Here is a 23,542-nt window from a genome sequence, read left to right as displayed (position 1 = left end):
TAATAAGGAACCAGCAGATCAAGTATGCTTTTGGAATAATCCACCAATTTTTTAAAATTGAACACTATCTAAAGATTTGCATCGAAGCGTTTATTTTTGATAGTGATTTTAATCACTGTCAGATATCATTATACTTGATCCAACTATACCACGGCACCACTGTGCCGCGACCCCCCTGTGCTGGGTTTTTTCATTTTACGGTTACTTTTTATCATGTTATACTTACATTAGACACAATGTTATAAATGTGTATGTGTGAGTTAATTTATTTATAGTATCATTAAAGTGTAGTGTATATTAATATACAACCGATAGAGTAGGTAATTGATTTGACGCTATATTGTTTAAACCCAACTAAACGCTAAATTGTACATTCCGAAACTACAATCATATTATGTCAATTGCCACCGGAATTTCTGGTANTTTATTATGTCAATTGCCAACGGAATTTCTGCTAATCTTTTTCTTTTTTTTTGCCTTAATCCCAACTACTTGGGGTCGGCCACCCTCAACCTAAACTTCCATTTGACACGATCTCCCACATCTTCTACGCTCATATCAGCTGTCCTCATATCGCATTCAATAACATCCCTCGATCTCTTTTTTGGTCTTCCTCGACCTCTTCTTTCTTCAACATTCATTTCTATAACTTTTCTTACAGTTTCCGATTCTTCTCTCCTCATAACATGACTAAACAATCTAAGTATATTTTCTGTCATCTTATCCACGATTGACGCAACACCTATACTTCCTCTTATATGCTCGTTCCTTATTCTATCTTTTCTAGTCACTCCACTCATTCATCTAAGCATTTTCATCTCTGCTACACTCATTCTCTGCTCTACTTTCTTATCAACCGCCCAACACTCTGAACCATACATCATAGCTGGTCTCACTACATTGTTGTAGAATTTACCTTTTAGCCTCATTGGAATTCTTTTATCGCAAAAGACACCAGACGCTTCTCTCTACTTCAACCACCCGCACTTATACCTTTGTCTTACATTCTCGTCAATACCACCGCTCTTTTGCACTACTGATCCTAAATACTTAAAACTTTCTACCTCCCCATTCACACCTCGCCTATTGTCACTGATCTCCTCATTTCACCTACCTCATGTTCTCTTTTGTCAACCCAGCCAGAATCTCTGGTAATGATAAAATTAATTGTCATAAAGTGTCTAAAATTGCTCTTGTTCTAGTAAACTCAATGGTGGATAATAACTTTCATGAAATAAATCTTAAAAGGTCAAATAAAGTTATAACTGTATCTTCAATAACTTATATTGTTAAAATTAATAATGAAATAATTAAAGTAAACCCATTGCTACTATTTCAACTAATCGTTATTAAAAAAAAAACCAGCAGTGTCCCGGCACAGTATGTATAAATTGGGTGAAGTATAGATGATATGTAACAGTGATTCAAAATCATTATCAAAAAACAACGTCTTGATGCAAATCTGTAGATAGTGTTTAATTTTTAAATTTTAATAGATTATTACAAAAGCTACATGATCTTCTATTTCCTTATTTATATCCTAAATACAAGTTATATGCATTACTAGTGCAAAGTATGTAATCGATGAAGGATTTTTCCATTATAAAGTTATTTGACAAATGTATCAAACAAAATTTTTTTCAATTTTCTTATACATTTTCCCATTCTAAATTTTGATAGAATATATCTTCAAAAAAATACAATTTTCTTAATTCTCAATCTTTATTAGGCCTATAATTAAACAATAACATTTTTGAAAATAAACTGATTTGTAGTGGTAATACTGATATTTGTATCAATTGATAATGAGGCCACGTTAATGACGTTCAATACCACGTTAATCGTATTTATACTATAGTATAGGCTACATAGACAGTATTTTTATGATAAGAGATAATAAACTAGTTTATTAAAAAATGTAATTTTTTTTTTGTTACCGAGAAATAATTATTTTACCATAAGTGAGAAATTATGTCCTCATTAATTTAAATTAACAATCATTATATTTTCCCCCAAAACTACTGAAACCATTCCACTCAATCAATAATGTTATATGAATCACTTCTATTATTAATTTCTTTTAAGTATTATGCTTACATAACATTTTATTAAAATAAGGCTCTATTGAAGATTCAATGTAGGCTCATGTCTCTTAAAAAATTTAAGTTTTTAATGTTATAAAATTACGCTTTATAATTCATTTATTTTTTTCTAGAATGGAAATTTCTGAATTACATCAAGAGATTAACCGTTTGACTAGAGAGTTGGATCAGGCACAAACTGAAAAAATTCAGTCAGCCACTTATGGATTGAGTCTCCTTGAAGAAAAACAAACATTAACAAAACAATATGAAGAACTGGAGAATCTATATGAAAGTGTCAAACAAGAGTTAGATATAACACAAGAAGTAATTATTTATTTAAATTATTAATTGTTCATTACTTAATTATAGGCCTTTGAATTAAAATCCAAGTTATATTATGTTTTAATGTAAAAAATTTATTTTAATTATTGATTAACGGTGATAAATATTATTTTTTCGAAAATTTAATTCATTATATAGTCATTCTTCCTTAATAGAAAGATTAATAGTTGTTATTTAAAAGAAGGTTTATTAATTTATTTTATAATTAAATAATAATACCAGTTTTGGAAATAGTCATATAATATTAGAGACACAAAAACTAATCTCTATCATTATTACAATTTTAAAATTAATCATGACATAAATAATTAATAATTATAAAAAAATTATCTATTTGAAGTTTATATCCAAAATTTTACTGTATATAAAGATGATATGTGTATATATCTATACAATATATAGATATATTGGTTAATTTGTTATAAAATATTATAATTTATATTTTATATATGATTAATCAAATTAATTTTGGTTTTTAGGCCTTAAATAAGTTTCAAACTTCCCATAAAGTAACAACAAAATCTGGAATTGAACAAGAAGAATCACTTTTATATGAAACAGCAGCTTTAGAGTCATCGTTAAATACTACAATAATTGAACTAGAAAATGATACGAAACTGGTAATAATAATGATTGGTGGTTTTATTTTTAAATTTGATTTTTATATTTTTAAATATTAGTTGAGACAAGAGTTAGATAGAGTACGAGTTGAAAGAGATAGAGCTATACAAGACAATAATGATTTAATCAGACAAAGCAATGAATCTAATCATGAATGCAAACAGTTACGTTCCGAGTTACGTGAAATAAAGTCACGAGAAACTCATTTACTTTCTGACTATTCAGAGTTAGAAGAAGAAAATATTACTTTACAAAAACAGATTGCTCATTTAAAATCCTCACAAGTTAGTGAAATACTTTATTATCATTAAATAGTTTTACATATGAATATTGATTTCACATTCATTATTAAACAATAGGTTGAATTTGAGGGAGCTAAACATGAAATTCGCAGACTTCAAGAAAATGTGGAACTTTTATATTTACAAGTAGATGAGTTAGCAAAATTAAAAAAAATTGCAGAAAAACAAATGGAGGAAGCGCTGCAATCATTACAAGTAAGTAGATTACTTAATTTATTTTGAATAAAGATCATGCAATTTTTTAATATTTAAATCATCTACATAGTTCAGTTGAGAACTTACTGTATCTTGGTATATATCAGAATTTTATTCTATTATGTTGGGCTATGTAGGTTTTACTATCATCTTTATAATAAATAATAGCTTTTAAAAAAGGATGTCAAATATAAATAGTACATTAAAGTATAACTAATCAAAAATACCTGTATATTTTTAACTGTATTTATAAATGGTATTTGTATTTTATATTTAGGGTGAACGTGAAGCTAAATATGCATTAAAAAAAGAATTAGATCAGCGAATTAACAATGAATCAGTTTATAATCTCAGTAATTTAGCATTTAGTATACGAGGTAAATAAATATTATTTTTAATAAATAAATTATTTAGTATTATATAATAGTAGTATAAGTTGTGTTAGTTCTTTCTATCAATAAAACCAAATGGATAACAGGTATTTTAGCATGTTAAACAAAAAAATAATAATTTTGTTTCTTACTTTGATAAATAACAATACTAAAAAATCATGACTTGCCACAAGTCTAGAATACCTTGTAAAGCAATACAATCATAGAAATTTCAGAAAGTTCTATGATTTGACCTAAATTTTTAAAAATTAATTAAATCTATCAAATATTTAGATTATGTGAAGGAGATATTGAGTGTTAAAACTCCCTGTTATTATTGAAATTGAATTATATTAAAAATAATTGGGTGATAGTTAATATATATAAACCACCCTATAAATTAATAACACCTTTGGGCTATGAAAGAAGTAAACAAAGAAATGTTTTTATTTTCAACATTTTTTTAAATATATTTTTTTATTATTTGTTAAGAATAATGTAAATAATAAATAACTTTTAATATAAAGTTAAAAAGATCCATAAATCATGTGAGTGTATTGCTCATAATTCTTATCTTATAACTATTGCTAATTATAAGATATCTTATATAATAAAATGTCCGTTTAAAATAATTATAATACTTTTTAAAGGAATGAGTAATGATCAAAACATTAGCAGTGATGATGAAGAAGATTTACCAACTTTGAAAAAATTAGAAAACGACATTAGCTCAACTATGAATCTTCCAGAGAGTGGTAAACATGATTTATTTAGTGAAATTCATCTTAATGAATTAAAGAAATTAGAGAAACAATTAGAACAAGTTGAAAGTGAAAAAAGTTTACTGACTCAAAATCTTAAAGAGTCTCAATTAGCTTCTGACAAGTGTAAAAATGATTTAGAAAATTTAGCAATACGTATCTATAAATTAGGATCTCATATAAGAACTTTAGAGCACCTTGGCACTCAAACAAACAATAAATTAGTTAAAAACAAAGTATGTATAATTAATATTTCATTTGACAAAACATAATGTTATTTTAAAATATTTAGTCTGATAATGGTAAACCGAATTCAAGTATTGAAGACTATCAACAATGGTTTAGTTCAGCATCAAAAGAAGTTGATCAACTTCATTTGGAATTAGAAGACCTTGAAAGTCAACTAAAATCTTCAGATGAGACATTATCGCTTAAAGATGAATTGATTATCTTAAAAAATAAGGTACATTAAATTTAATTTTTAGTATAATAATTTTATTAAATATTATTTCTCTTTCAAGTTGATTGATAGAGAGCAAAAAACCATGGAGCTGGAATCAAATGTTCGTCTTTTAGGAGAATTAGCCACTGATGCTAGTGCATCTCTTGATAATGCTCAAAATGACCTTGTAGTTATAACAGATGAATTATCTCAGCTTGTCCATCAAGTATCTATTTTTAATGGGAAGTCAGTCCCATTAACTTCCAGTATGTTTTTCACTATATGGAAATTATAATAAATTAATAAATAAAATATTATTATTTTTACAGTTACTGTTAAATCAACTAAAGAAGTAGAAGAAAATGATCCTCGTTTAGATATTCTCAGGGCACGTTTAAAGTCTGATGTTTTTATTAAAGAATTAGAAAGTTTAACTGAAGCTACATTTGTAGCAAAAAGCTTGAGAACTGTTTTAGATCAAATAAAATTACTTAAAGAATCTTTTAATAATACGATAGAAAATGCTAAATCTGGTAATCATGAAAATAATGAAAGTAAGTTCTTCAAATTAATACTTAACTTTTGCATTATTTATTAAAATAATTAAATTTTAGATCGTAGAAATATTGTAATGGATAGCAATGATGAGCTGTTTGATCTGCGTGAACAAGTAATGAAACTTCAGTCACTCCTAGCTACTAAGAGAGAACAAATATCATCTCTAAGAATGGTATTAAAAACTAATAAGAACACTGCTGAAGTTGCTTTGAACAATTTGAAATCTAAGTATGATAATGAAAAAATGGTAGTAACTGATACAATGACTAAATTACGTAATGAGCTACGTGTACTTAAAGAAGACGCTGCTACATTTTCTAGTGAGAATTTTTTTTCTATTATTAATGTTTTCATTATTTAAAAAAAAAATTTTATAACTACAGGTTTACGAGCTATGTTTGCAGCTCGTTGTGAAGAACAAGCAACTCACATGGATGATTTGCAACGTCAATTGGCTGCTGCAGAAGAAGAAAAGAAAACTCTCAATCAATTATTAAGATTAGCAGTTCAACAAAAATTAATGGTAACTCAACGATTAGAAGAAATTGAAATGGATAGAGAATTAAAAAATGTACGTAGATCAATGGGTACTCCTAATAACTCTACTCCGTCAAAATCTTCTAAAAGATATAACCAGTCGCAGCGACGAGACTGGTAAATAATATTCATTTTTTTTTTTATATATAAAAATGTATCATACCACTTCTTCCTTGAAGTGTTATTTAGCTATCACAACAACCGTCCTAAATAAAATAATTAAATGAGTAAATTGATATTTCTTGACATTACCCATTGAGTCCTTAGAGCCATGTTTTTCGGTTTCCGTCCTATTACGAAAATCCCGGTTCTTAATTGTGTATTATACTGCCGTCCTATGGATTATTGTAATATTCATTTATCGTTTAATATTTTTCTTGATATTAAAATATTGTTTATATCATCGTTTTTTTATTATGATATTTTATCAGTATTAATAGCAATTTATTAGTAAAATTTTTCTTTTGCATTTTCGTAACATATTTCAAATGACCAAACATTGTGATTACAGATATTTTTTATTATACTACTTTTTTATCATTTTTTAAAATTATTAATTTTTGATGTTATTATTGATTTGATTTTATTCCTTGAAAGCTCAATATAAATTAACTTGGTGCCATAACTATTAACTGTCCAATAATGGTAGATATTTTATATTTATTATTTTCTATATACCGGCGGCAATACTCATTACTGAGAGATAACCTTCTATGTGCAATTATTTAAACTTGTTATATGTTATTTTGTTAATAACCAGCTGATAAGTAATGTTATAAAATTATTTATTTTTCGATTTTAAATCTTTTTTATTAATCATAAAAAATTTAGATTTGTTTTTTAACCAGTTTTTATATTGTTACTTTAATTTTAACGAAATATGGCTTAAAAAAATTGTTTTTACACTTGTTTAATTTAATTATTTTATAATATGTTATTAAACCACTTCTAGATAAGTCAAAAATTAAATTATTTTTTCTCAGCATCTAATATCTAACAAAACTTGATTTTATAAGAAAATTTAAAATCTCAAAAATTAAAATTTAATGTCAGTGTTGGTGCACAGTACTATAAACATAACAAATATTAAGACCTTTTATTTATAAAGAATTAAAATAGCAGTTGCTAATGCAACAAAACATAATTAGAATATTTAACATCATAATATATTTTTCGAGTAAACTACAGTCATTATATTTTGCTTTTTATTCTCAAAACATATTTTCTTAATTCATATTTTATTTATAATTTGTTGTGTACTTTCAAAATAATATTTTGTTACTATACAGAGTTGTCAAATATTAAGTTAAAATTAAATATTCTGAAGATAATATAATCTAACATATAAAAATTATGTAACTATACTGTATTATTAATATTTACTGAAATAAATAATAATATGATTTATTGATTTTCAACATTTTAAAATAATTTATTAATTTTCTTATAAAATCATTTTTATCCTGTATTGCTTTAATAAAATTTTCCAAGAAATTATTTTTAACAATTTTGAAAATTATTGATTATCAGTGTAATATGTATAATTGTAATTAGGGCTGAGCAAAAAATCCGAATTGAAAAAATACTGTCCATCCGTAATCGTAACATTATATAATTAAATATTACGGATTGACCTAAAAGGTGCTCAACTCTAGTTAAAACATTCTTATTGTGTTATATATTTTTTGTAAATTAATTTAGGTATATGCTACCGAGACTATATTTGTGAAACAATGTAGTTATTTGTAAGAAATGAGTACTTAATTATTTTTACTAATCTTATTTATAATTGATTATTTAAATTTTGTATTCGGTAATAGAATTTTAATTAATACTTAAAGTAGTATATAAAACGATTAATTAAGTTGTAATTTTGTTTTTATTTTATTAATGTCTAAATTCCATTGTTTGAGTTTAAGTACATTGTAGTTTTGAAGTGCATAAAATTTATAATTTTAAATTTTATATGTATGCTTAAACTTGACAGCTATTATAATGAACTATTGATTATCAAATTATAATTATCAATCATGTCACTTGGCGTTATCCTTCACTCGATTACTTTTGTGTTGTTTGGACTGATATTGTAAGAGTCTAGTATGTCTGATATTTGTTTCCCTAAATCTACTATCTAAAAAATAATAATTAAATATATAAGACATATAATATGGCTATATAATTTAATGATTCATAACCAAACAACAAATATTAATAAATAATATGTAATAGATTAATACAATTTAGTTAGTACAATATAAATTTTTAAAGCTTTTTGTATCCAATCTGCAATTATCTTTTATATTTTTAAAATCATTTTATACTAAATATTTAAAAAATTAAAATCAAGTTCATGTTTTAAAAATACACTTACATCTTTATCAAAAGTTGCATTAGTTAGACATTTTTTCTGAAATAATTGAAAATACTCTATGGATTCTTCTATTTTGCCTTGTTTTAGTATAACAATGATTAAATTGATTAAAGTTTCCACATTGTTTGAATCTAATTCTAAAGATCGCCGATAAGCTTTCTCAGCATTTTTCATGTCATTCATATAATTCAAAGCTACTGAGAATAATTAATAAATATAATAATAACAGATAGAAAACATTCAAGATGGGTCTAATAAATTACTTACATCCTATTAACATAAATGTATTAGCATTATTAGCATTTATTTTAGCAGAATTTGTTAGAAAGATGAAAGCTGAAACATATTGTCTAGTATAAATATGAACGAGTCCCAAATTATATAACGCAATCCAATTAAATGAATGTAAATACACAGCCCGTTTTAAACAACTGATTGCCTAAATATAAATATACAACAATATATGTGCCAATTTAGGTTAATATATGTAGTATTCAATTTTAATAGTGAGTAAATGCAATGGCTTATAGCAGGTATCAAGGCAGAGACCGCTGACCCACTATACTACTTTGCTACAGAACAGTGGAACGGTGATTATTGAAAATGCCTCAAACACGATTATTAACAATCAACATTTTTTATTATTATTTTAATATTAGATTAATTAAAAATAAATATATTTTTAGCTTCAATATGAAACTTAGAAGGTATTAATTTTACAATGACGTTTTAATTATTATAATTTTTTTTTTGTGTTTCTTACCACTTTTTCTCAACTCTCATCCAACCGATTTCTTTCAACGATACGTTAAAAGGTCACAATCGTATCTAGTCGAAGACACTACTCTCAATAATTGAAAATTTTTCCTTCGTTCTCCGTAAATGGAGAAAATCTCCAAAAAAATTTCAATTTTAAAAATCAGTAATTTTTGACATTTTTAAAACTTTTTAACTAAAAACTATTATAACTTTTTGAAAAATGGATAAATAAAAACAAATGTTTTAATTAATAATAAGAGCTTTTGCAGTTAATTATTAATTTCAAATGTGTTAATAATTTATATTTATTTTGCATTACAAAATTATGTAAATTAACGGATTATTATATCCATTAATGTAAATTCAATGGATGATTTGGATTTCCTATATTTTTTCAATCGTGTTAATCTGGATAACAGAATAATCCAGATTTCTTGCTCAGTTCTACTTTGTATAATAAATGAAATTCAAGGGAAAAAACAATGGAATTAGAATATATTTTATTCCTCTTGATATTAATGTATAAATAATACAAATTTTAAATATATAAATTTTAAATATGTAAATAATACATAATTCTAAGCTAGTATAATAAGTTAAAGAGTTCTTACCGCTACGTACTTGTGTTTTCCAAAAAAGCACATGCCAATATTATTCCACATTTCAGAACTCTCAGATAAATCTGTTATGGCTTTTGTATACTTAAATAATGCCTCATCGTAACCACATTGCCTCTAAAAAAAATATTATATACATTTTTTTTTTTTTATAATTCGTGTATAAAGTATACGGATAATGAAGGAGCCTAAGTAAATTTGATCAATCTTTCATAAGAATTGAAAAAATAAATTTTTTTTTCTCAACATCTAAAAATATGTTATATCTGCCTTTGATAACTACCTGCATTTCGGCGGCAATAGTTAGAAGTGCTTTTGGATTTTCTGGGTCTTGACATAATGAGTTACCAAGAACATTAAATGCTTGATAATACTCTCGTTGTTTCATGTACAATAATCCCAGGTCAACAGATAAATTTGTATTAAACGGGAATAACCTTATAAACGATGAAAATATAAATAATTATTTGTATTTTCATGATCTGCTTAAGCAAACCATTAAACAAGTTTAAGACGTGTTTATATTGCTTAAAATCATTACACAGTGCGACCCTTTAAGAATGATGTTCCCTACTTTTTTTATGTTAAATAATGTTTTTTTTATAAAAATGTACAAATTAAAATTTGATTTATTTGTATAAACCATAATAAATATTAAATATATTGTAAAGAAAAATTATTTCTAAGGGCACCTTTTAAAAGTTAAATTTTATTTTTTACTATTAAATTAAGAATAGTCTAAATAAAATTTTGATTGGTCGATAACCAGTTTTGTATTATTTAATGAAAAAATGGAAGTATCATTATTAAAAAATCACTTCTTATATATATCTTTAAATACTTAAAAAAATATTCTTGTCGTGTTAATACAATTGTGATTACAATTACAATTACCAACCAATTGCGATGAAGATTTGACGAGTTGTGGGTTGTAGCATTTTTAAGGGAGCTAATTGTGGTAACTTTATAGTTAACGCTAGGTAGAGATGTAAAAAAAAGTTTACTTCAAGTTTTCTAAAAAAAAATATTTCTTTACATCTTTATTAATAGGAGTGTAATTGATTTTTTTTTATTTTTAACAAAAAAGGGTATTTTTTAACCTACAATCGAATGAATTAAAATTTATTTGGGCATGGAAATATTTTTAATTTATTATTTCTACAGCAGCACATTCTTAAATACCCCTTTGGTTGTTGGGCTTACGTTCATAGAAGCACATTGGTGGATTGATTTTAGACGGGTTGGAATATGGTCCTTTCCCAGGACCATATCACATGCCACCATAACTTGTGAGTACTGACAATTATAGTCGATATTTTGTAATTTTAAATTTGTTTTTCAATAATTTAGTCTTACTTGGTTGCAGATATTAAAATACCAATTGCATTTTTCAAATTATTTTCCATTGCATATATAGTTGCTAATTTTTTATAACCTTCTTGATTTCTGCTTAGTTGTATAGTACGTTGAAAATATTCTTTTGCTTTATCCCATTCCCCCAAATTCATATAGCATATACCTGAAATACGATTTCGTAATAAATTATAAAAAAGTTGTTATTATATAATTTTGCACTGACCAAGATTATAATAAATTTTGGTATCAGGCTCTTTACATATTTTGTCCGCTTCCAAAAACATATTTCTTGCTTCAATATTTTTCCCCAAAAGTAAACTATAATTAGTAAACTATTTTAATAACTATAATTCATAGTAATTTGAGTATTATAATTATATTTTTCAAACTAATTTTACAGGCTAGTAGCGTACACATAAAATCTGAGGAGTCTCATCCCCTCTCAGAAAATGTTATATTTATATTATACATAGTAAAAAAATGTTTTTAAAATGTTTAAACATATTTTAAAATTTCAATTTATTTGCTTCGATGCGAAGCTGAGAAGGTATTAATTTTACTACAATGCGTTTTTAAAAAAAAATTTTTTTGTGTGTGTTACCACTTTTTCTCAGTTCTCACCGAACCGATTTCTTTCAGCGATACGTCAAAAGATCACTAATCATATCTAGTCGAAGACATTATCCTAGAAAATTGAAAAAATTTTATCGTTCTGTGTAAATGTAGATGGGAAATCTCCAAAAAAATTACAAATTTAAAAGTCGTTAAATTTTGACATTTTTTCAATTTTTTTTTTACTTAAAACTGCCATAACTATTTTAAAAATGATCAAATCAATACAATTTTTTTTTAAATGGATACATGAGGTATTTACTTATCATTTTTTATAAATGTGACCCTTTACTTGCCCACAGGAGGGGAGTTAAAAATGACAACTTGTTTACAAAAAATTATCTTTTAAAAGTGTTTTGGAAATACTGACATTTTTATATATATCTTAAATTAAAGAAACTGTGCTGGTTTTTTATTAACTTTGATGTCCGTTTTCACCATGAAAACAAAATACAGTCCGAAATAAATAAATTTTTTTTCCATAATAAAGTATATTACATTAGCTTTAATTTAAGATACATATAAAAGTGTCAATATTTCCGGAACACTTTCAAAAGTTAATTTTTCGAGTAATAGTTGTCATTTTAAATCCCTCCCTGTGGGCAGGTAAAGAGTCAAATTTATAAAAAAAATATATTAAATGATAGGTAAAGACATTATGCATCTATAAAAAGAAATGATAAAGATTTGATCATTTTTAAAATAGTTATGGAAGTTTTAAGTAAAAAAAAATATTCGCAAAAATAAATATTTAATTAAGTGGTTGTGACACAACAACTGTAACTGTAAAATTTCTGTATAATATATTATGTGTTGGTGCTTAATAATAAGTTGATATAGCTCGGCAAACATTTTTTTTATAATTTTACTATATATCTTTAGTTATATAATAAAATACTTTTTTGATTTCATAGTTTAATCGGTAGTGCAATAACAAATAATCATTTATCATTTACACAAAAATGCTTTAATTCGCTATATTTTATCTTTTCCAGATATCTGTATAAATACGGTTTGACTTCAACGTTATAAATAAAAACCCAGCACAGGGGGGTCGCGGCACAGTGGTGACGTGGCATAGTTGGATCAAGTAAATGATATCTGACAGTGATTAAAATCACTATCAAAAATAAACGCTTCGATGCAAATCTTTAGATAGTGTTTAATTTTAAAAAAATTGGTGTTTTATTCCAAAAGCTACTTGATCTGCTGGTTCCTTATTAATATCTCGATAAAGATAAAGTATGGTAAATGAAACAGGGTTTATTAAAAAATATTATTTGTCATAAAAAAATTGTGTGGATCCATAAACTTTTCAATAAGTTATAGCATTATAAAGTTAAATATAATATAAATAATAAAATCGAGAATTTTCACACGAAAAAAGCATTCGGTAGCCATTTTCGCCGTGAAGACAAGTCCAGAGGTCAAATTTTTTTTTTTCAAATTAAAGTATATTACATTAGCTTTAATTTAAGATATATATAAAAGTGTCAGACCTTCCGGAACATTTTCAAAAGTTAAGTTGAAAAAGTTAATTTTTTGTGAAAAAGTTGTCATTTTAAATCCCCCCCTGTGGGCAGGTTAAGTGTCAGATTTACAAAAAAAATATACCAAATGATAAGTAAAGACATCAAGCATCTATATAAAAAAAAATTATATTGATATGTTCATTTTTGAAAAAGTTAGAGCATTATTAAGTTAAAAATATAAAAAAAAATTATTTTACAAAAATCGTAATTTTTTATTAACTTTGATGTCAACTTTCACCACGAAGACAAGTCCAGAGGTCAAATTTTTTTTTTTCAAATTAAAGTATATTACATTAGCTTTAATTTAAGATATATATAAAAGTGTCAGACCTTCCGGAACATTTTCAAAAGTTAAGTTGAAAAAGTTAATTTTTTGTGAAAAAGTTGTCATTTTAAATCCCCCCCTGTGGGCAGGTTAAGTGTCAGATTTACAAAAAAAATATACCAAATGATAGGTAAAGACATCAAGCATCTATATAAAAAAAAATTATATTGATATGTTCATTTTTGAAAAAGTTACGGCAGTTTTTAGTAAAAAAAATTGTAAAAATGTCGAAAATTAACGATTTTTAAATTTGTAATTTTTTTGGATAATTATCTCATTTATCATTATTCCGATGGTCCGATTTCAAAAAAAAAGTATGATGAATGAAAGAAGTATATAAATAGTACTTTTCATGAAAAATCGTATTGATTCATACATTTTTCAAAAAGTTATATAAATATAAAGTTAAAAATGTAAAGTATAAAATCGAGAATTTTCACACAAAAATTAGCATACGGTAGTCATTTTCACCGAAAAGAAAAAATAAAGTCCAAATTTTTTTTTTTATGATAAAATATATTACATTAGCTTTAATTGAATATATATATATATAATAGTCAGTATTTCCGGAACACTTTCAAAAGTTAAGTTAAAAAAGTAAATTTTTTGTGAAAATGTTGTCATTTTGAATCCCCCTTGTGGCCGGTTATTAAGGGTCAGATTTATAAATTTGTAATTTTTTTGGAGATTTTCCCCATCTACGGGGAACGAGGGAAATTTTTCAATTTTTAAGGGTAATGTTTTCAACGTATCGTTAAAAAAAATCGGTTCGGTGAGAGCTGAAAAGCAGTGGTAACAGACACAACAAAAAAATTAAAAAAAAAATACATTATAGTAAAATGCTTCGCAACAAAGCTAAAAGAAATTTTTTTTAAAAATTCTTTTTTATATTTTTAACTTTATAATGCTATAACTTTTTAAAAAATGTATTTTTCAATACAATTTTTTTATGATAAATACTACTTATATACCTCTTTCATTCGACATACTTTTTTTTTAATCGAACCATTTCCCTTCATATAGGGGTGGTTCAAAACTTAAAAATGCGTACAGAAAGTAGAACTTTACAACTTATTTTTAATGAAAATATATTTATTGATTATTCATACGTAACCAAATAATCAAACATAAATAATTGTTATATTAATTAAAAGGATTTTGTTATTATTTAGACCATATGCGAAACTCTAATTGCAGATTTGAAAGCGGTGCAAAAATGGGTTAAGAAAAGTATAATTTGGTCTTTGATAAAAATTCCTTGTAGACTAGTAAATTTATTTATAAATAACAAACAATTTTTTTTTAAGTATTGCATCAAGACCTTTAACTTTTGTATATGTTTGCCATAAGATTAATAACTACTTTATAATTTCTCCGTAAAAATTATAATTATTAAATATCAATTTCATACTACATTTAATTGTTATAATAAATATTTATACATATATTACACTTATAAATCATAAAACTTGTAATCAGGATATAATTAAGGAAATAGGAGATCATGTTGCTTTTGTAATTTTTTAAAATTAAACAGTATGTACAGAATTGCATCCAAGTGTTTTTTATGATAGTGATTTTAATGACTGTCAGATTAAATCTATACTATGACATGTTCCCACTGTACCGAGACCCCACTATTCTGGGTTTTTTTCTAGATTAGAGTATTATTCTGATTGATGGCGGATTTTGTTATGCACTATTCTGTGAACGGTTAAAACAAACAAGATGCAAGCTATATTTATGTGCAAAATGATTAATATCACTTCCTAGCAATTGTTAAAAAAACTATTACAGTTAACTTTTATCAATTAAATCAATTGTACTAGTGAAATTTATTACATCATTCATAATCTAACTTAACGTTTTTTACTAGAGTACGATGTCATATTTTCAACAACGTTATGTACTTTTATGTTCAACTTTTTGTAGATGTTACCAGTTAATAATATCCATTTGCAATTAAATCATTGCTATTAGAAAAGTTAACTTGGAAATTATCTTATAATAAACATTTTTGTGAACATGTATAAAAATCTTTGTCAACAATATTAATTATAAATAGATATTGGCTGGCGAAATTCTTTGGGTTATCTTTATAAGATTACAAATATATCCATAGTGCATCACTTAGCGTCTATTTGAATAACATAAAATGCACAGATGTAGACGAATCCGAATGAATAAAATCTAATCTTCCAGTAGTTCCTGTGGTGATTTTTCAACATTTTTTGTTGGGGTGTACCAAAGAATAAAATTTACTTGGAATGCGTAACAGAAACTTGACCTACATAATAAATAATGTAGATATATAATGTAATAATATCGTTATCAGTGGAAGGTGTAGATCCCCTTGAACTTTTTGATAATCTGCCAGTGATTAGTGATAATTAAATCAATACACGTATCAAATAATAATTAATCAATATTAATCAATTATATTTATCTATATACAGACTTTAAGTTTTTAAGCAGTTTTAACCGAATTTTAATATTAATAATAAATATTATAATTATTAATCAGTGAATTATAACTGCCAAAAGAAATAGTAGTGTAATGTTTTATAGACATCACGAAATTACCCTAAATATGATATCTTAAAATCATCGCATAGATTTAAATACAATAAATTATAAATATAACATTTGTAAAGACAGATTAAATGAACCTACTTTATTTATAAATAGTTTTAGAATTAAAAAATATTGTATAAAAAATGAACTTTGAAAAATAGTTAGCAAAATATTTACCATGAACGTGCCATTTGTTTCACTCCTTCAACACATGTTGGATTTAAAAGGAAATATTTATTAAAACACCAATATGAGTTTTTAATTTTACCCTCTTCTCGATAAATCAACCCCTATAATAAATAAAATAGTATTTGTTACATCAACAAATACATAAATTTTGTTATACTTATTATATATTATTTATTTATCAAAATTAAATTTTATAAACTAAAAATTAAGATTTTTAACAATTAAGAAAGATAAAATTTTAATGTTAAGATTATAATTTAAATAATTGAAGAGTGAATGTGTCAAACGTTCTATGTGCCAAAAAATTGAAAAATTGTTTTATTTCTGATTTATGTTTTATGAGCCAAAGGTCACAATCTTGTATGTGTTTCAAGTGTCAATTAAATTTTTTACTTGTACAAAATTGCGTTCATAGATTGTATTTGTTCTGTGAGACATGCCCTTTGTTACCTGTACGTTCTAAGTGCCTTGGGCGAATATAATAGTTTGACGATTACAATATTATAATATAGTCCGTTATATTTCAAAATAACTAATACTGGTGTTGTTGTATTCGTTAAGTTTTCTTTTTCATTTGTTTAATTGTGTTATTATGGATACTGAAAGTATACATATTTTACGAAGTGGTAAAAAAAGAAGAAATGATCAGACTAAAAAAAGAATTAGTGGAAAATCGTATGCGACCAGGAAAAGCAATAATACAATTCAGGAAAGCGTCAACTTAGTTGTTATAACTTTGGAATACATCTCGGTGACAGCAATACAGCCTTTATGTATATGTGGGATGAAAGTATTGCTTCTCGTGGAAGCTCAGAAATCGCTTCTTTTCTTTTTCAAGTTATTAACAAAAACGAAAATACGATAAATCGCAAAAAACTAATTATATGGTCAGACAACTGTGCTGGCCAAAATAAAAATAAAACGTTAGTAGTTTTGATGTTATATTTAATAAATATGGGGATATTTGATGAGATTATACAAAAATTTTTGATAAGTGGCCACTCTCTCTTGGCTTGTGCTCGTGATTTCGCTATTATCAAAAAGAGACGCGGAGTTTTTCAAAATTTCACTCCTTCTGATTTACAAGAAATGGTTAGAGCAGCGAAGTTGATAAATCCATTTCGAGTTATTCCGATGGATGAAAACAACTTTTTTTCATTTAAAGACATTGCTAACAATTTTTTTAACCAAGTTTCCAATGTTCGATGATTAAAGTTTCATTTTTAACTCCCAAAAAAATCTATTATAAAAAAACATTTTCAGATGAAGAACTTTGGAAAGATTTTAACGTTTTTAAAAGAAATGCTACTATAGACCAACTTAAAAATCAGACATTTATACCTATACCGAAACCCACATTGTCGTCAGAGATGAAAAAAGATTTGTTGACCATGATTCCTTTTTTACCTGATAAGCACAGAAACTTCTATAAAAATATAACGTCATGAATTAATTTTTTTTGCTATTTATTATGATGTTGCTATGTTCTAATTATGTTTAATCTAGATTTTTTTTTAAATTATTATTAGGTTTGTTAATTTATTTTTCAATTTGTGATACTCAAGAAAGCTACTGTTTTCTTTTCTTGTTACATTTTTATATGAAGAAAAAATTTTATTTTACGTTTTGAGATTTACTGACAATGTCATGTTAGTTTAAGAGTATTTTTTATTTAAGTTTGTACATTTATTTTTCAATTTGTGATACTCAAAAAAAGTGTTGATTTTTTTACATATTTTATAAAAATATATATGAAGTCTTAATAAAATAAAGAATGATTTTCTGTTATCTATAATAAAATATTGGTACTTGGAACGATAATATTATCACATTATTTGAAACTTGGAACTTTAATATTATAATACTTGGCACTTGGAACTGTCATTAGCAAATGTTTAATTTATACTAATATGAAATGACAAAATAAAATAATAGAAATTTACGAGGCTATTAATATAGTGTAAATATAGCATAACATATATTTTTATACAAAATTATAAGAAAATTTTTAATTTGTGATGTTTTTTGTGTTTTCTGAACAAATATTTTTTTGGCACATAGAACGTTTGACACATTCACTCTTCAATTATATTTTATAATAATTATTATTGATGCGCACTTTTAACATCTATTTAGGAAAATAAAAAATAAAAAATTTCATTGATGTCTTACGGAAATTGATATTTTTGAAGTACAAACTTAAACCTTACCTATGAAATTGACTCATAAATTTTCAAAACATTACAGGTAATATACAAATCAATAAGAAATATTTAAAAAAACTCATAAACCCATTTTTGTGAATTGTTATATACAAATGATGAAGATCTAATATTGTGCCGTGATATTTCATGATACTTGAGCTAGTAATTGGAGACAATCAATGTTATTATCATCAGTTGTTTTTTGAAAATTTAGTGTTAGCTAACCTAAAAATTCAATCGACTAGATGATAATTTTGTAGCTTAGTCAATGGCAGTTCGTGGGTGCTGGTGGAGGGGGTGTGACATTAAATATAATACCGCTAGTTACGGGTATAAAAAATTTTCAAATTAAATATAATAAAATAAATTCAATAAGACATATTATTATTTTAAAGGTCGCAGTAGAAAAAAGAAATGAAAATAATAGCGATTATACTATTATAGCAAACGATAACAACAAACGTACACGTAGTTAATTCTAAAAATAAATTACCGATATAGTAATATACGAATATTTTACTGTATGGACGACGCTGCCGGTCGTCCAAACACTGCTTGTGGTGCATGCGTACCCGCATATACTGAAGGAAACAACTTTAATGTTCGCACACGACAAATGTATTATAACTGTTTTACTAATTAAAAATTTAGAATTAAGAATATACAATTAATTTTCTTCTTTTAATTAGTTTTAGTAGGGGTGCGATCGTCCCAGCCACGAGCCGCCACTAAGCTTAGCGAACTAATTTAAAAATGCTTTGCAATAATATACTTCAGTCACATTTAATATTTTTTTATGTATTTTATGCAAGTTAAAAAAGAAAAATTATTGTGATTTCAGCTCTTTTGTTTAAAAAAATATATATATATTAAATGTACTTATGGTTCTTATTGTATATAAATAATATAATTAAAAAAATTGATTTTAAATTAAATATTGCATTCCACAACATATTTTTCTCAACAGAAACTGATACAGTGGTAGTCAAATGGGATAAACCCCAATTTACATACTCTTATTGACATTTTTGTATAATTTCATGACATATATTTTATATTTTGGAAATTTTATATGGGATTAATCAATTTAAGTTATTGAGCATAATTAATATGAAAAAAATGATTAATCCTACATATTTGAGAGATTAAATATTATTAGTAAATTCAAAGGGGCTTTATTTTATAACAAATTAAATGTTTGAAATAGGATTAATATGGAGAAAGCCAAGTTCAACAACCAATCAAGTTATTAATAACTAAAGATGTGCCGAGTACACGACCTTCCCTTTTAGGACTTCGCTTTTATTTGGTACTCAGTTTGTAAGCATATTCTTGTTTGGCTTTTACTCGGTATTTTTCCTGGCCTTACCTTAAAAAATTATTATTTCATATTTTTAATCATAGTTTATAGTACTAGCTCAGTACTTTGTTATTATTATAATATCTACAATCATTTAAGTTTCAATTATGAGTAGATAAGAATGTAATTTTACTTTCCGGGAATTACAAAAATGATTTATATCTACGAATGAGTCCCAAAGATATAACAAACCCAGTAGCATTTATTTCAATCATTTAATTAAAATTTTTTTAAAATAATTATTGCCCTTTTCTACTTAATTTTAAACATATTTTTTTATTATTTATCACTAATAAGAAAATAAATAAAAAAAATTTTTTTAGCATTTTTCTTAGAAACAATTTTAATGGTCGACAACAATTTTAGAATTAGTACTTATTGAGTCATAAGCATTTTAATAAATGCAGAAGGGGGTGTAGAAACGGGTGAAGTATAGGTACATCAGTATAGGTACATCAGTATAGGTTGCACTCAACGAGCTACGTACCTAATTTAAATATTAAAATTTTGTAACTCAATAAATACCCGTTTTAAAATTGTTATTGATCAATAAAAATGTTATGTAAAAAAAGGCTATTTCGAAATTTTGAAAAAATATGCTTTGTACGTAGTATAACAATGTAGTAATTATTTCAATGAAATGATAATTGGATTCGTCTAATCTTTGTTGCTCACTTATATAATCCTACGTTAATATTTTGATTTTAACTTAAATAAGAGAATGTTAAAAATTTGACTACTCTGCTTTTACTCGGTATTAAGTACATGAATTTACTAATATCAATATTCTAATATTATTAGAGGAACACTTCTAATAATAACATATTGATATGAATAAGTAATGAATATTATTAGAAATAAAAATCTATGGAATATGGGGGCACAGATCCCATATGATTTTTATAACAAAGGTTTTTTATTTCTTTCCATGGTGAAATTATTTGATCGTCATTGACTGGCTAGTTTTCTACGTAGAAAACTTAATGATAGTTGATGAATGTATAAATAAGTTACCAGTATGTAAAATGCAAATTCACTGTTATCTTTAAAATTGTATAACTCTTGTTCTATTAACAATTTACACAGTTCTAATTCTCGTTGAACATATCTGCTGTATATTATCCAGTCATTTTTTTCTTGGATACTGTAAACTTGTAATACCGTATCTGTATTTGTGTACAATAGATAATACAAAAATGATATAATCATATGTGTAATAAATTCAAACTATACTCACGTATTTATTATAAACGGTCATAACATGCATTATTTACAAATGATAATTACCTGTATTTTCATAGGTAGTAGCTCCATTATTTATATTTTCATACATAAGTGCTCTTCAATTAGAAGAATGTTATATACAGATTTAATGTTGTTACTTTTTAACTTTTTACGATAAATAAATAGCTATTGTTAAATTAAGAGAGGTTTTAGAACATATTGTTTGTTTATTTACATACAATAAAAATATGTTGCTAAGCAACATAATATAGAAAAGACTGATGGAAATAAAAAAAGGTAGCACAATGGTGTTGCGGTACAGTATCGACGTGGCATAGTTGGGACAACTATAGATGATATCTGACAGTGATTAAAATCACTATTATAAGAAACGCTTCGATGCAAATCTCTAGATAATGTTTAATTTTAAGAAATTGGTAGATTATTTCAAAAACAACAACACTTATTCCCATAATTTTATCCCGATTTATAATTATAATATATGAATACATAATAATTACAGTAATTAAATTTAGTATGAAATTGATATTCAATAATATAATATTGTAATTTTTACGGAGATATTATAAAAATAAAAAGGAGTTGTATATTCATATACTTTTAAAGCGTATAAAAATTTAAAGAGATTGATGCAATACTTTTTAATAAAAAAATTTTGTTACTTATGAATAAATACACTAGACTAAAAGGAACTTTCATCAGAAACAAAAATATACTTTTCTAAATAAACTTTCGCGATGTTTTCAAATGTGCAATTAAACTTTTTCTATTACTTCTAAGTTTTAATATTATTACTTATTATTAAAAAATAAGTATTTACATATAAAAAAAAATAATTAAGAACAAAAAAAATTTGTTTTTAATTAATACTGATTTTGATTATTATGTTAAAATAAGGAAAATGACATATTTAACTTATTTTTTTAATCGTTTAAAGTTGATTTTTGTGAATGTTTATAATAATAAAAAATTTATTTATTTTACCATAACTTTTAGCTCAATTGGCAAGTTTGAAATTGACATCATTAAATAGAAAATTTTATGAGAATTAAAAAAATTGTACCGTTAAGATTAATATACAGTTAGGAAGTTTTATAATTACTATTTATAGTAAATTTATCAGAGTAGCTCAATATTTTTTTGCATTTTCATCGTAATAGATAACTGAAATAGAAATAATAGTAATCATTACCTAGTAACTTTTGGTGTTTAAAAAGATTCTACAATTGAAATATTCAGAACTTAATTAATTTTAATGATTTACTTTAACTAAATGAACCAATCAAAACAAAGTTGTTAAAAAGATTTACTCAATTGAGCGTATTATAAAATTTGATTATAATTGTAAAAATCCATTGTTAATTCAGGAGAAACTAACCATCATTTTTTTTATAAATGATTTATATAGCAACATGTTACCAACAAATTTAGAATATTAGTCTAGTAGTAGCACAAACAAATAGAGTAAAAAAATTAATTAAATTACAAAATAAAATGTTTTAATTTTATATTTGAAACCTATCATATCAAATTATATCAAACTTGATTCGTCAATAAATACTTTGAAAACATTAGAAATTAATGATTTTAATTGTCTGTATGGAGAACATGGGATAAGTAGCTGTTTAATTGATAGATTAGAATTTTTTTCAATTTTTGAGGATAATATCTTCTACTAGATACGAATTGTAGTCATTTGACGTATCGTTGAAAAAAGTAGGTCAAGTTAGAGCAGAGAAAATAAATTATAGTCACAAAAAAATATCTTCTCAGCTTAGCATCGAAGCTAAAACATGAAATATAGTAAAATAATTGTAATATGAATAAGAAATTTCTTCTCGCGAGAGGCGATTACAATGATAGGATCCTTGATCTTATTGAAGTTATTGAATCTAAATGAAATAAAAATTAAAGCAGTTGAAAATTTATTCTAACTTAAAAAGAATTAAGAAAAAATGCAAAATATTCATTGCCATACGCGGGTTGAAGCCTTGTAACCCAAGCGTGTAAAACACAAGTTTGACCGACTCGGTAACCGTACGTCGCAAACGTCGACTGAAAAAATTGGCTATTTAAGCTAGTTCAAATTTCAAAGTTATTTTGCTCGACTATAAAAAAGCAAAAAAAATGTAAACAAGTTTAACTTTCTACGCTATATCAATTTTATTTATATAATATTTATGAA

General features: G+C 25.1%; 2 protein-coding genes across 5 annotated transcripts; one reads left to right on the top strand and one right to left on the bottom strand.

Annotated features, from left to right (window-relative positions):
* The first annotated feature begins 1,903 nt into the window (after nt 1-1,903).
* On the top strand, nt 1,904-8,249 carry LOC126894292 (protein bicaudal D). Its single transcript, XM_050665207.1, has 12 exons — nt 1,904-2,137; nt 2,216-2,408; nt 2,906-3,046; nt 3,107-3,331; nt 3,407-3,544; nt 3,822-3,921; nt 4,566-4,912; nt 4,969-5,139; nt 5,198-5,384; nt 5,448-5,672; nt 5,733-5,996; nt 6,060-8,249. The coding sequence occupies exons 2-12, from the start codon at nt 2,217-2,219 to the stop codon at nt 6,332-6,334; spliced, it is 2,265 nt and encodes a 754-aa protein (XP_050521164.1). The 5' UTR covers nt 1,904-2,137; nt 2,216; the 3' UTR covers nt 6,335-8,249.
* On the bottom strand, nt 8,196-21,649 carry LOC126894300 (Bardet-Biedl syndrome 4 protein homolog). Of its 4 annotated transcripts, none has more exons than XM_050665218.1 (10): nt 21,400-21,649; nt 21,127-21,278; nt 16,537-16,649; nt 11,540-11,634; nt 11,317-11,479; nt 10,244-10,397; nt 9,955-10,077; nt 8,852-9,023; nt 8,585-8,778; nt 8,196-8,344 (listed from the first exon to the last, which is right to left on the bottom strand). In XM_050665218.1, exons 1-10 carry the CDS (start codon nt 21,443-21,445, stop codon nt 8,264-8,266), a joined length of 1,293 nt encoding a protein of 430 aa, XP_050521175.1. In that variant the 5' UTR covers nt 21,446-21,649; the 3' UTR covers nt 8,196-8,263. The 4 variants fall into 4 exon arrangements, with proteins under 4 accessions (XP_050521175.1, XP_050521174.1, XP_050521176.1 ...); XM_050665217.1 differs by having other exon boundaries at nt 8,585-8,781; nt 21,400-21,645; XM_050665219.1 differs by lacking the exon at nt 21,127-21,278 and having other exon boundaries at nt 8,585-8,781; nt 21,400-21,644.
* Nucleotides 21,650-23,542: the final 1,893 nt, after the last annotated feature.

The sequence above is a fragment of the Daktulosphaira vitifoliae genome, unplaced genomic scaffold, assembly GCF_025091365.1.
Source record: "Daktulosphaira vitifoliae isolate Bord-2020 unplaced genomic scaffold, ASM2509136v1 Scaffold_1, whole genome shotgun sequence".
NCBI lineage: Eukaryota > Metazoa > Arthropoda > Insecta > Hemiptera > Phylloxeridae > Daktulosphaira > Daktulosphaira vitifoliae.
Note: the sequence above shows the minus strand (reverse complement) of the source record. Positions and strands in the feature narration are given on the sequence as shown.

Excerpts from the sequence above, each read along its gene's own strand:
- LOC126894292 (XM_050665207.1), top strand. The coding sequence starts at position 2,217 with ATGGAAATTTCTGAATTACATCAAGAGATTAACCGTTTGACTAGAGAG. Across the intron at positions 3,922-4,565 it reads TTTAGCATTTAGTATACGAG|GAATGAGTAATGATCAAAAC; the intron begins GTAAATAAATAT and ends TACTTTTTAAAG. Across the intron at positions 4,913-4,968 it reads ATAAATTAGTTAAAAACAAA|TCTGATAATGGTAAACCGAA; the intron begins GTATGTATAATT and ends TAAAATATTTAG.
- LOC126894300 (XM_050665217.1), bottom strand. The coding sequence starts at position 21,445 with ATGTATGAAAATATAAATAATGGAGCTACTACCTATGAAAATACAG. Across the intron at positions 21,279-21,399 it reads TACTACCTATGAAAATACAG|ATACGGTATTACAAGTTTAC; the intron begins GTAATTATCATT and ends ACACAAATACAG. Across the intron at positions 16,650-21,126 it reads AATTTGCATTTTACATACTG|GGGTTGATTTATCGAGAAGA; the intron begins GTAACTTATTTA and ends TATTTATTATAG.